Here is a 13,145-nt window from a genome sequence, read left to right as displayed (position 1 = left end):
TGAATTAGTGCAGGGGGGGATTCTGCAGCTAGCAGCCAACGTGATTATATGGCCAGATTATGCGCACATCTCCCTGCTATTGTGCTGCGTAATTAAAGAGGCGAGCGGGAGAAGAAAGGAGACAGATGCTGTTTCAGGAGCCGGGTCCTCAATCCCTCTCTGCCTCCCGTCAGGAAAGATAAAGAAGAATATGTTTAATAGTGGAGCGTTTAACAAATCCCTTGTTGTCAAATGGCTCCTTCAAGCCTGCCTCAGAGCTTGGGGGCAGGAGGCTGAAAGCAGTATGAGATTACCCCCCACCCTCCACACCACACCCGGCCAGATTACCCCACACCCCATGCCCAGCCAGACCCTGTGAAGAAAGGAAAAAAGTGTAGAAAAAAACACCTGCGATAGATAGATAGATAGATAGATAGATAGATAGATAGATAGATAGATAGATAGATAGATAGACAGACAGATAGATAGATAGATAGATAGATAGATAGATAGATAGATAGATAGATAGATAGATAGATAGATAGATAGATAGATAGATGATTTATATATACTATTACAGTATATTAATTCCTGTATCTACTCCATATATTACAGTATCTACCCCATATATACACTATTTCAGTATTAAACACACTTACCTCATATGTACACTATTACAGTATTATAAACACATACCCTGTATATGCACTATTACGGTATTAGAAACACCTACTAATTATATACACTATTACAGTATTAGAAACATCTCCTCTGTATATACACTATTACAGTATTAGAAACACCTCCCCTGTATATACACTATTACAGTATTAGAAATCCCTCCTAATTAGATACATTATTATAGTATTAGAAACACCTCCTCTGTATATGCCCTATTTCAGTATTAGAAACACCTAGTAAGTATATACACTATTACAGTATTAGTAACAGCGCCTCTGTATATATACTATTACAATATTAGAAACACCTACTAAGTACATTCATTATTACAGTATTAGAAACACATACAAAGTATATACACTTTTACAGAATTAGAAAAACGTACTAAGTATATACACGATTATGGTATTAGAAACACCTCCCCTGTATATACACTATAACAGTATTAGAAACACCTACTCAGTATATACACTATTACAATATTAGAAACACTTAATAAGTATATACACTATTACAGTATTAGAAACACCTCCTCTGTATATACACTATAACAGTATTAGAAATACCTACTAATTAGATACACTATTACATTATTAGAAACATCTTCTCTGTATATATATTATTACAGTATTAGAAACACCTCCTTTGTATATACACTATTACAGCTTTAGAAATACCTACTAAGTAGATACACTATTACAGCATTAGAAACACCTTCTAAGTTGACACTATTACAGTATTAGAAACATCTACTAAGTAGATACACTATTACATTATTAGAAACATCTCCTCTGTATATACACTATTATAGTATGACAAACACCTACTAAGTAGATACACTATTACAGTATTAGAAACATCTCCTCTGTATATATATTAATACAGTATTAGAAACATCTACTAAGTATATACACAATTACAGTATTAGAAACAACTCCTCTGTATATACACTATTATAGTATGACAAACACCTACTAAGTTGACAGTATTACAGTATTAGAAACATCTACTAAGTATATACACAATTACAGTATTAGAAACAACTCCCTGGTATATACACTATTACAGTATTATAAACACATACCCTGTATATACACAATTACGGTATTATAAACAACTTTTACGTATATACACTATTACACTATTAGAAACACGTACTAAGTATATACACTATTACAGTATTAGTAACACCTTCTCTATATATACAGTATTACAGTACTAGAAACACCTAGTAAGTATATACACTATTGAAGTATTCAAAACAATTACTAAGTAGATATACTATTACAGCTTTAGAAACACCTCCTCTGTATATGCACTATTACAGTATTAGAAACACCTCCTCTGTATATACACTATTACAGTATTAGAAACACCTCCTCTGTATATACAGTATTACAGTATTAGAAACACCTCTTAGAGGAGGGTGATCAGTGGTGAGTGGGATAGACAAGGCTGATGGGTGATGAGTGGATTACAGGCTGCACAACTACAAAATCCAAAACTGGTTTTCCTAATAAAATGTCCATTTGCATATGTGAAATAGAGGCAATGTAGTAGAGGAATGGTGTGTGTGTGTGTGTGTGTGTGTGTGTGTGTGTGTGTGTGTGTGTGTGTTTAACTGTAAAATAGAATTGAGTTCCCATAAAGAGTGTATTTAATCCTCGATTAAGATGTATGTGGACAACCACTCTTTAGAATAAATTGTTTCTGAGGAGGTTTTGGAAAACAACCCAAATAGGCAATATGACATAGAGAACACTACTGTGGACTGTATAACCAGACTTATAACCAGGGTTATAACCAGAGTTATAGCCACAATCCTCAGAAATAAGACTTCTGTCTCAGAGTGATTTCCCTGTTTATTTTAACAAATTTATTACATTTCTTCACATTGACTGTGGTGTGATTTTGATGATCTGTGGTATGTGAACAGCAGCTTGTCTGGTACATTTCCACAGCAGTATTCACAGCAGGCTCACAGACGCCGCAAAAACAGCACCGTAGCCCAGACATAGCTGAGACAGGTGCGAGACACAGCCGAGCTAGGTGTGATACACAGCTGAGCCAAACAAGGACCCTGTTCTCAACCTGACGGTCTTTACAACTGAAGCCATGCCAGTGGGAGCTTTGTGATTTCCTGTTTCTGTCAAACAACCAGATGTGGAGAACAGGACTAAAGGAGGAGGCTGTGTTTCATGAGCTGTTCTCACCACCACATGCAGGCTGTGGAAGCTCTGTAACAGTCAGACAGGCCAGACACCAGTCCCAGCTCCCAGTTAGGGGAGTACGACCGAGAGAGATAGTGTTAAAGGAAGAGAGAATGTGTTACAAGAACAGCGCCACAAAAAAGCTAAACAGGCGTGAAAGAGAAGAATGAAAACAAAAGAATGGCATGAGGGGTTGTGATGAAGAGAGAGGCTGAAAGATAAGAGTGAGGGAAGAGAGAGGCCCTATAGCTCCGACTGTAATGAGCCTCGGCAAACAGAGACAAAAGACACCTGGTAAGACTCAATTTCCCCCGCGGATAAATGGTGGGCTTATTACCATGAGGTCACAGTGGTGACCCTGTAAATTCACAGTCTATTACTGAAGGCGCTCACGCATCCATCCATAGACACACACACACACACACACACACACACACACACACACACACACACACACAGGTCCTGCTCAGAAAAGCATCCAAACAAATCACAGCGTCTAAATCCCAGTTAGGGGATGGTAGACGGAGAATGAGCATCCCCCCGTTCTCTCGCTCGCTCGCCCCTGAGAGACGGACAGGCGCAGACCCGCGGAGTCTCCTCTCCGTCTTGCTCTGAATAGCAAGCAGTGTTTATTCGCCTGTGAAAGGCAGAAGCAGAGATCATATCGTGCTGTTTAAATTTGAAAAGAGAGAGAGACTGCCAAAGTGAGAGAGAGAGAGAGAGAGAGAGAGAGAGAGAGAGAGAGAGAGAGAGAGAGAGAGAGAAAGAGAAATGGAAATAGAAAGTAATTCTCATGTCTTCTTGAAAGGAGAAAAATCCAAGGTTGTGTTTTCATTGTTTAAAAGCGTCGCGGGTTTTGGCACGTCAATATTTGCTTCTATTATAACGTGGTTACCAAGGTGATAAGACTCCGAGAAAAAAAAAAAAAACGTTGCAAGAGCAGTACGCGTGCACACGTCTGCATAATTCATTATCATTTAATTACTTTTAGAGAATAAATAAATAATTTTTAAAAATATAATTAAAGGACAGCAGTAGAATATAATCTTTTAATTCTAATAAGGTTTTGCTGCTTTGAGCTGATCAAAGAAGTCTGTTAATTTAAGATGAAATCACAGGCCAGCGTCTTCTGTTCAAATCTGTCCTACGCTGTTTGGAAAGTGTATATATATGTGTGTGTGTGTGTGTGTGTGTGTGTGTGTGTGTGTGTGTGTGTGTGTGTGTGTGTGTGTGTGTGTGTGTGTGTGTGTGTGTGTGTGTGTGTGTGTGTGTGTGTGTGTGTGGTCAGTTTTGGTGGAGTTTGAAGAGAACACCTGTTTTAAGCACCAGTCTTGTCGGTTCTAAAACCAGCAATTTCAAATCCTAAATTTCATCTTATGAATCAAAAGTGAATCCATTCCGTGATAACAAAACAAAACTAAATGTGTGTGAAATAAGAACTCTCGTGAGTAAAGTCAGGTCAGATTTAGGCGTCATCTGCGAGCAGAACCATCTGCACGAGCACGTCCTTCATCTGCCACGTGAACGAGCCGCAGACTGCAGCGCGCGCCCACAGACAGTGTCAACGCTAGCACAGGTGCGCGTGGCAGCCGGATGTTTCCACGCGCTGCACGTTTATCAATTTCATCTTTCATAAAGTCATGCGACCGGGAGAATAGGCGCGCGGAGAGCGCGTGCTCGCTTCTGTGCCAGTGTGGCTTAGTACAGCGGCGACGGTGAAATGAAGCGAAAGCATTAAATTAAAGGCCAGCTTGGCCCCCGTGGACTCCCTCCACGAGACTGGGTGTCGACTGGTCTCTGTGTCTGCACGCGGACGGTGCGCGGCTCGGTACAGGTGACCTTTCCCACCTGCACAGAGACGGAGCACGCGGCCAGCGTAAGCTGAAGTGAAACGGTGGAAACTTTCTAATAAACCTGCGGAAATGCGAGCGAACGTGTGGCAGTGCACTTTAAACGCCGCGTGCTCATCAATAATGCAGAGAGCTCGACTTTAATTAGGAGCGAGGAGGTGGGACTCCTGCTACGGAACTTTAATCACCCTTAACGTGACACTCAGCGCAAAGGGAAAATGAGTCTTTAAATACGACTACAGTGGAGGTATCTTAAGACCACCGACTGGCACTGATGACATGCAGCGTGTCAAGTAGTGAGTCACGCGCTTTACAGACAGGACTCGTGAGTCTTTTAGCAGGTATAGGAACCAGAGAATAAATCTCAACTGGGTCTAAATCCATTTAATCGGTAATGGCTTCTCTCAGCTATTAGTAAAAGTCAGTAGATTAATTTTATTTTATCTTTTAATTTTTTTGGGTCGTTTTTGGATTAAAAGCACCACCCACGCCAAGCGCAGTACACCCACCCTAACTGTCGGCCGCATCCCTGCTCTCCACCATGACGAACAGGCGCCCTCTAGTGGCGCAGGCGAGTTTCTCACCCACAGTTCTGAAATGACGCTATTTATTTGTGAAGGTGAAATGTCACGTGTATCTTTTCAAATTATGTGATTCACACACTTCTTGGAGGTAGGAAAAAGACAGAACGTAACTAGGTCAACAGACACACTATCTGCTGAACGGCGATGTGAACGTGAACAGTATGAAAATTTAAATACAAAACAGGGACTCTGATTAAATTGTCATGGGTCGTTAGTTCAGGGCTACTGCTCAACAGCTGCATTTTTCAGAGTAATTCATTCTGGCTTTACATTTAGGTGGAATGCATCTAATGTATATGTTCTGCAGGGGGCGCCAATGCACAGCAAATGAACCTGTAACGGCAAAACATTTGGTGTACTGAAGTGTTTGTATGCACGAATGCGTTTTGCTATGACTACCGTCGTTCACTGAGTGTGTTTGAAGGTGACTCTCTTCAGTCACCCTACTGAACGTACGGCAACAGAAATCTAATATATGACAGTCACAGTAATAGAAATAGTGGCTAATCTGAGTCAGACTGTTCAGGACATGCCATACCGTGGTTTTACAAATTGTGAGCACACGCACACACACCCCAGTGGGAGCATAGAAGTCAAAGCTCCTGTTATGCAGTTACACATGACTCTGCCCACAAACCTGGCCGAAGCTCACACCACCACAACTGAACAACTGTGCAGCTACTCACATTTCCCACTAATACTTCAATACCATTAATGCTTCATTACCACTAATACTTCAATACCATTAATGCTTCATTACCACTAATACTTCAATACCATTAATGCTTCATTACCACTAATACTTCAATACCATTAATACATCAATACCCATTAACACTTCAATACCCATTAATACTTCAATACCACTAATACTTCAATACCATTAATACATCAATACCCATTAACACTTCAATACCATTAATACATCAATACCCACTAATACTTCAATACCCATTAATACTTCAGTACCCATTAATACTGCAGTACTCATTAATACATCAATACCACTAATACTTCAATACCATTAATACATCAATACCCATTAACACTTCAATACCCATTAATACATCAATACCCATTAATATATCAATACCCATTAATACTTCAATACCCATTAATACATCAATACCCATTAATACTTCAATACCCACTAATACTTCAGTACCCATTAATACTGCAGTACGCATTAATACATCAATATTATTAATACTTCAATAACCATGAATACTTCGATACCCATTAATAGTTCAATACCATTGTGACGAATGGCCACACTCCTGTTTCTGTGGTTTCCCTGTCAGGTCACTGTTTTATTCTACTTCGTAGTCATTCAGTTCCTTGGTTTTGTTTTCTTCACTGCTCGTCTGTTTTTCCACACCTGTTATTACTTTCACCTGTGTCTGGTTTTAAGTTAATTAGTTGATACATTTATACCCTGTCTGGTTGCCTGTGTGTCTGCTGTTCATTGAATGTATGTATGTTTTTGAAAGCCTTTGTATTTCTTAGTCTGAGTTCTTCCTAATGTCTTTGTTATAGCCTGCTTCTCCTGTTTGCCTTCATGTGCTTTTGGCTTGTTTCCTAGCCTTCGCTTATCCAAGCCCCTGTTTGGTTTACCCGTAATCTCCGTATTGCCTCAATGACCCTGGACTACTCTGACGACTACGACTTTGGATTTGCCCATAATAAATCTCGCGCTTCTCCGCACATGCGTCCGCCTCCTTACTGCTCAATGTTACAGAATGAACAGCCCAACAAGGATGCAGCGAGAAAGCGAGACTCTGGGAGGTGGTTGTTCCGCTGGGATAAAAATCTGGCTGTTTCTACACAGTCCGAGTTTGTTATGACTCAGCGCCACCAAACCAGAGTACCATGCAGGTACACGGGCATCTTGTCATTCCCGGAAAAAACAGGATTTTGAGCATGTATTTTGATGACGAGGAGATCCTAGGTAAGTGCCGAGAGTCTGCCCATCTTTACCAACGCTGCAGGGGGGAGTGGCCTGCAGCGCAAGACATGAGTAGGCAGACTGAATGCACAGACCATCCATGGCTAGGCACTTGGTGTGCACTACTCCACAACTGTGCAACTGTGAGCTCCCTATCGCTCACATGAGCCTTGGTCACATAAGCAAGAAGGTTCTGTGTCTGTGTGTTCCTCCAGGGTCACCCAACCTGTACCTGTGGTTATCCTGCAAGCCACCCAGTCTGTTCCAGTTCCCGGCGTGAGAGACGCCGCCCATCCCAATCCAGTTCTTGTTCCTGGCAGAGTGGATGCCACTGCCAAGACTGTTCTCGGTGTGAGAGATGCCACTCAGCCTGATCCCGTTCCTGTTCTCGGTGTGAGAGATGCCACTCAGCCTGATCCTGTTCCGGACCTCCCGGACGTGTCGCTGACCACCTAAGCCGTGTCCTCAGAATTTTCAGACCTGCTGTGGGCCATAGCGGCTGCACTGCTGGATCACCAGCCAGGCTCTGTTCCCGGTGTAGAGGATGCTGCTCTGCCTGTCTCTGTCTTTGGCAAGAGGTCATTGCCCTGCCAGTTTCTGTTACTGGTGCAAAGGACGCCATACAACATGTTGCTGTTCTGGTTACCAGTGTGGAAGACACCATGCTGCCGCTTCCTGTCCCTGGCATGGAAGACACCACCCATTTTTCTCTTGTTCCTGTCCCCGCAGCTCGTGCTAGGCCAGTCCCCCGTGCCTCCTGGACCGTGCCAGGACCGTCCCTGTGGTTGCTCCTCAAGACTCCCTTGTGACCCTAAACTGCTACAGTTGTGCCTCCTGAGACACTTAGGACTCCTTCGGCCACAGCTCGCAGCCAGTGACCCTTAAGGCCTCTCCCTCAGCCTCCCGGGCCCCTACATCTCCTTTGTCTATACCTGGTGCTTCCCCTGTAGCTCCTATGCTCCCTGGGTCTGCTGCGCCAGCCCCTATTCCTGACCCAATGTCTGTTCCTATTGTCTCCTCAGCTCCTAGTTTTTTCTTTGTTCCTGTCCATTAAATCTCTGCCTGTTTATGTTATGGTGAGACCTACTGCCCTGGCATCAGTGTTCCATTACTTGTTCCAGTACCTGTACCCATACCTGTTGTGTATTTTGTTCCTGTGCCTGTCTCTGTCATACTGAAAATACTTACCTCTGTATTTTCTTCTGTTCCTGTGCGCGTTCCCACAGCTATACCTCATACCAATGTATCTCCACTCGTCTCTGTGCCCGCCTCCTGTTCCAGCCATGTTGCCGGTCCTACTCCCTTTCACCATCCCTCGATCCGCCCCAACTCCTGTGCCTGTCTGTAGTCCTGCCCCTGGACCTGTCCCTACTTTGTTTACTCCTTGTGTCCCTGTCCTGCCCTGTCGTCCCTAGCTTCCCCCTTTTGGTCCTGTTCCTGCTCTCTGTGTTAGCTGAACTCCTACCTCTGTTCCTATTCCTGGTATTGTGCCAGTTTTGGAGTATACTTTTCTGTCCATATGCCTGTTTCTGTGCCTGTTCTGGTCCCTGTGGCTGTCCATTGTCTGTTCCTGTTCCTCTTGGTTCTGTTGTTACTTTCACTTGTGTCTGGTTTTGCCTTAATTAGTTCATACATTTACTGTGCGTGCGCGTCCCGTTTTGGTTTATCATGTATCCCCGTAATCGCCATTTTGGCTCTCTGACCCTGGACTACCTTAATGACCATGACTTTGGATATGTCCCCAATAAATCCTGCTCTTCTCCGCACATGCATCCGCCTCCTTACCGGTCACCGCCACAACCATTAATACACCAATACCCATTAATACTTCAACACAGTCATATGAATTCAGCTTCTCTGTATTTTACTCACATACTTTCCTAGTCCTGTATACAAGATATATATTATATATAGTTATGTGCAAAATAATAGCAGTCTAAAATCACTAATGTATTTAATTACTGATTTTGGCAGAAAAGATAATATAACATGGGGAAAAATTCATGACTAGGTGTAGCCGAGTAATGGCCAACCAACAGAATCAACAGTCATGACATACATGCTGCTAATTGGGTGTAATTGACTCATTTAATGAAAGGGGCGTGTTCAAATTAATAGCAGTGTGGAGTTCAATTAGTGAGGTCATTCATTCTATGAAGAAACAGGTGTCAATTATGGCCCTTATTTAAAGAAGGAGGGCAGCAAATGTACCTGCTGGTTTTAGCCCTTGATCAGTGAGTAAAATGGGTCATTCCAGACATTGTACCGAAGGAGAAAGAACTTTGATCAAGAAGTTGATTGGAGAGGGGAAAACATATAAAGAGTTACAGAAAATAATTGGCTGCTCAGCTAAAATGATCTGAAATGCTTTAAAATGGCAAACAAAACCCAAAACATGTGGTAGGAAAATAATTACTTCCATCCGCATAGATCATAGAATAACAAGAATGGCAAAGATGTGTATCTCACCCCATTAATCCAGAGACCCAGTTTTATCTCAGCCCATTAAACCAGACTCCCTGTGTTAACTCACCCCATTAAGCCAGACCCCGTGTTAATTCACCCCATTAACCCAGACACCCTGTTAACTCACCCCATTAACCCAGAGAGCCCCTGTATCAACTCACCCCATTAACCCAGAGACCCATCTTTGTTATCTCACCCCATTAACCCAGACTCCCTGTGTTAACTTACCCCATTAACCCAGACTCTGTGTTAACTCACCAACATTTAGCCTAAACTGGGGAAGCCCATTATCAGACCCATAACTCAAAAGCTGAATTCTCTCCTGCCACCTTGCCTGAGGAGCTCTTCACTGAGTCCAGCACACAGTACACCACTCACACGATGATTTAATAGAGGCAAAATGTTACTCTGGTGCTGTACCAATCTCATCGCATTGGCCTCCTTATTTATAGTTCTGTTTCTCATCATGTTGCTTTGGGATAGACATTCAGTTCTGTGACTGCCAGTATTAAATAGCAGGAAGTAAACAGCAGGGAACCAGAGCTCATTCACGGAAAGCCAGAGAGGTCAGAGCTGTGATCCCCCAACCCAACGTTGGGCCAGAGAGGTCAGAACTGTGATCACCCAATCCAACGTTGGGCCAGAGAGGTCAGAACTGTGAGCCCTGAGCCCAACAGTGGGGCCAGGTGGTGCTCTCAAGGCCTCCTAATAACACAGTAGTCTCCTAAAATGTCAAATCCTACTCTTGAACAAAACAAAAATATAAAAAACAACAAAACATGAAGTGCAATCGATTCTCTAGAATTATAAACAATTGTTGAAAAACAAAAAGCTAAATATTCTCCACGATACTTTTCATTTAAATAGATCAGTAGTGAACTACACTGGGTGAGGTGCAGCCCATCTCTGAATTGAGCTGAGAAATCACTCCACTGACACACATGACAGCAGTGCCCTTCTGATTAATCAGTGTCACAAATGCGTAGAAAGTCTTCAGTGCCGGAGTGTCGGCCAATGCACAGGTGAAGAGTGCATCACTTAGCGTGTGTATCAACACTTAGCGTGTGTATCAACACTTAGTGAGTACATAAATGCAGAATCTCAGATCAGTCAAGCAAACTCACGCACACACATTAACACACATACTTAACACAGATAAGAGTAGAAAGAGGTTTTGTCTTTTGTTAAATCACCACACAGAGAACTCAAGTGAGACATCCTTAGAAGGGTGAAAATATGATTTAATGAAATTAAAACAGTTTGTTTGCATCTCTGCATGGGTGGATTTATAGATACATATATGTTAGAGTCCTCAGCAGTGTCAGCTCTGCACTGGTTATGCAACTGTCTCCACTACATAAGAAGCCATATGACAGGTAGCCATGCATGAAGCCAAACAAACCAAGCAAAGCCAATAACACAGATTAATGACATTACTTTATTAACAACCAAACATCACGTACAGGGGAACCAGACCAGTCAGCTAGAGAGGCCGAGCTGGTCTTAAACACGAAGTGAGAAGAGAGAGTCAAGTGTAAAGGATTCTAGTCAAGCAGTGAAACTCCCCTGTGAGATGGAGCTGGGAATGGACATGCCTGTGGAGGTCAGAGGGCATGTCAGCTACGACCCCAGGGCTGGAGCCGCAACACGCCAACAGTGGAATGGTACAAACATGCCTGGCTCTACAAGATATAGGGAACAGTCCCACAGGAAAAAACAAAACAAAAACCAAGGGAAAAAACCCAAAACCTAATAGAACATCACCCTGATGTCGGTGTAAACCGGCCATCTAAAGGCTTCATCCACTTCCTAGATCTATGGCATGTGACCTAGCCAAGGCTTGCTGATTGGTGGAAAGAGTGAGTGGCTGCTTTTGGTCACTTTGTGCCCTCTGTGGAAGGCTGGGAATGGGTTTCATTTTAGCCACGCCTTGTTTGAGTGTTTGGGGGCGGAGACTGCAGGTGGAGTCACTTGTTGTCCAGTTGGAGGAGCTGCTCCTTACCATTGACTGTGAGAGACTTCAGCTGGCCGTCTTCCTCCACCTCCACACGCTCCTGCCCATTTTCCACAATGCTACACACACACACACACACACACACACACACACACACACACACACACACACACACACACACACACAATCAAACGCACACACATACAGAATCAAACAAAAACAAACCACCCACAAAATAAATAAGCAAACCAACCCAGAGGTCAAAGTGCAGAGTGAAGTTTAAGGGCAGTGTAGAACATATGGGGAGGTCTCTCATGCACACAGTACCGTTTGGTGGTGATCTTCCTGCCATTGATGAATTTAGTGGAGGTGGACACTGAGCGGAAGTTTCCCATCCTCTCTCCACCACCAAACGAGGAAGAGGAGAAGGAAGTGAAGCCACCTCCACCCATCGACCCGAAAGAGGAGAAACCTGCACAAGAGCCAGGGTGGAGGTTGCGGTCAGGGTAGAGGTTGTGGTCAGGGGGTCTGAAAAAATGCATTCATACAGCTATCCTCGCGCCCAAACACACACATACTGCAGCTGCATGCGCTGAGCTATATTCCCACTTGACCACACACACACACACACACACACACACACACACACACACACACACACACACCTATACTCCCACCTGACCACACACACACACCCCCATACTCTCAGACCACACACACCCCCCCCATACTCTCACCTGACCACACACACACACACACCCCATACTCTCACCTGACCACACACACACACATACCCCATACTCTCACCTGACCACACACACACATTCCCCATACTCTCACCTGACCACACACACACACACACCCCATACTCTCACCTGACCACACACACACACCCCCCATACTCTCACCTGACCACACACCCACACCCCATACTCTCACCTGACCACACACACCCCCCCCATACTCTCACCTGACCACACACACACCCCCATACTCTCACCTGACCACACACACACACACCCCCCATACTCTCATCTGATCACACACACACACACACACACACACTCCATACTCTCACCTGATCACACACACACACCCCCCATACTCTCACCTGATCACACACACACACACACTCCATACTCTCACCTGACCACACCCACACACCCCATACTCTCACCTGATCACACACACACACACACACACCCCATACTCTCACCTGACCACACACACACACACCCCCCCCATACTCTCATCTGATCACACACACACACACACTCCATACTCTCACCTGACCACACCCACACACCCCATACTCTCACCTGATCACACACACACACACACCCCATACTCTCACCTGACCACACACACACACACCCCATACTCTCACCTGACCACACACACACCCCATACTCTCACCTGACCACACACACACACACACACACACACACACACACACACACACACACACACACACAC

At 43.9% G+C, this 13,145-nt stretch overlaps 1 protein-coding gene across 6 annotated transcripts in view; it reads right to left on the bottom strand.

Annotated features, from left to right (window-relative positions):
* dnajb6b (DnaJ heat shock protein family (Hsp40) member B6b) overlaps nucleotides 1-13,145 on the bottom strand; it is a 46,676-nt gene that overhangs the window by 7,884 nt on the left and 25,647 nt on the right. For 5 of the 6 annotated variants that reach the window (XM_035519861.1, XM_035519862.1, XM_035519860.1 and 2 more), the window contains 2 exons: nucleotides 11,997-12,141; nucleotides 11,718-11,788 (listed from right to left, as the gene is read on the bottom strand). In XM_035519861.1, the coding sequence (XP_035375754.1) occupies nucleotides 11,718-11,788; nucleotides 11,997-12,141 (216 nt within the window). Of the gene's footprint in view, nucleotides 1-10,935; nucleotides 11,789-11,996; nucleotides 12,142-13,145 lie in introns of those variants that run through there. The other variant, XM_035519866.1, reaches the window with a different exon arrangement.

Source organism: Electrophorus electricus, chromosome 19 (assembly GCF_013358815.1).
Source record: "Electrophorus electricus isolate fEleEle1 chromosome 19, fEleEle1.pri, whole genome shotgun sequence".
Taxonomy (NCBI): domain Eukaryota; kingdom Metazoa; phylum Chordata; class Actinopteri; order Gymnotiformes; family Gymnotidae; genus Electrophorus; species Electrophorus electricus.
The sequence above is the reverse complement of the archived record's forward strand: the minus strand, read 5'-3'. Positions and strand labels throughout refer to the sequence as shown.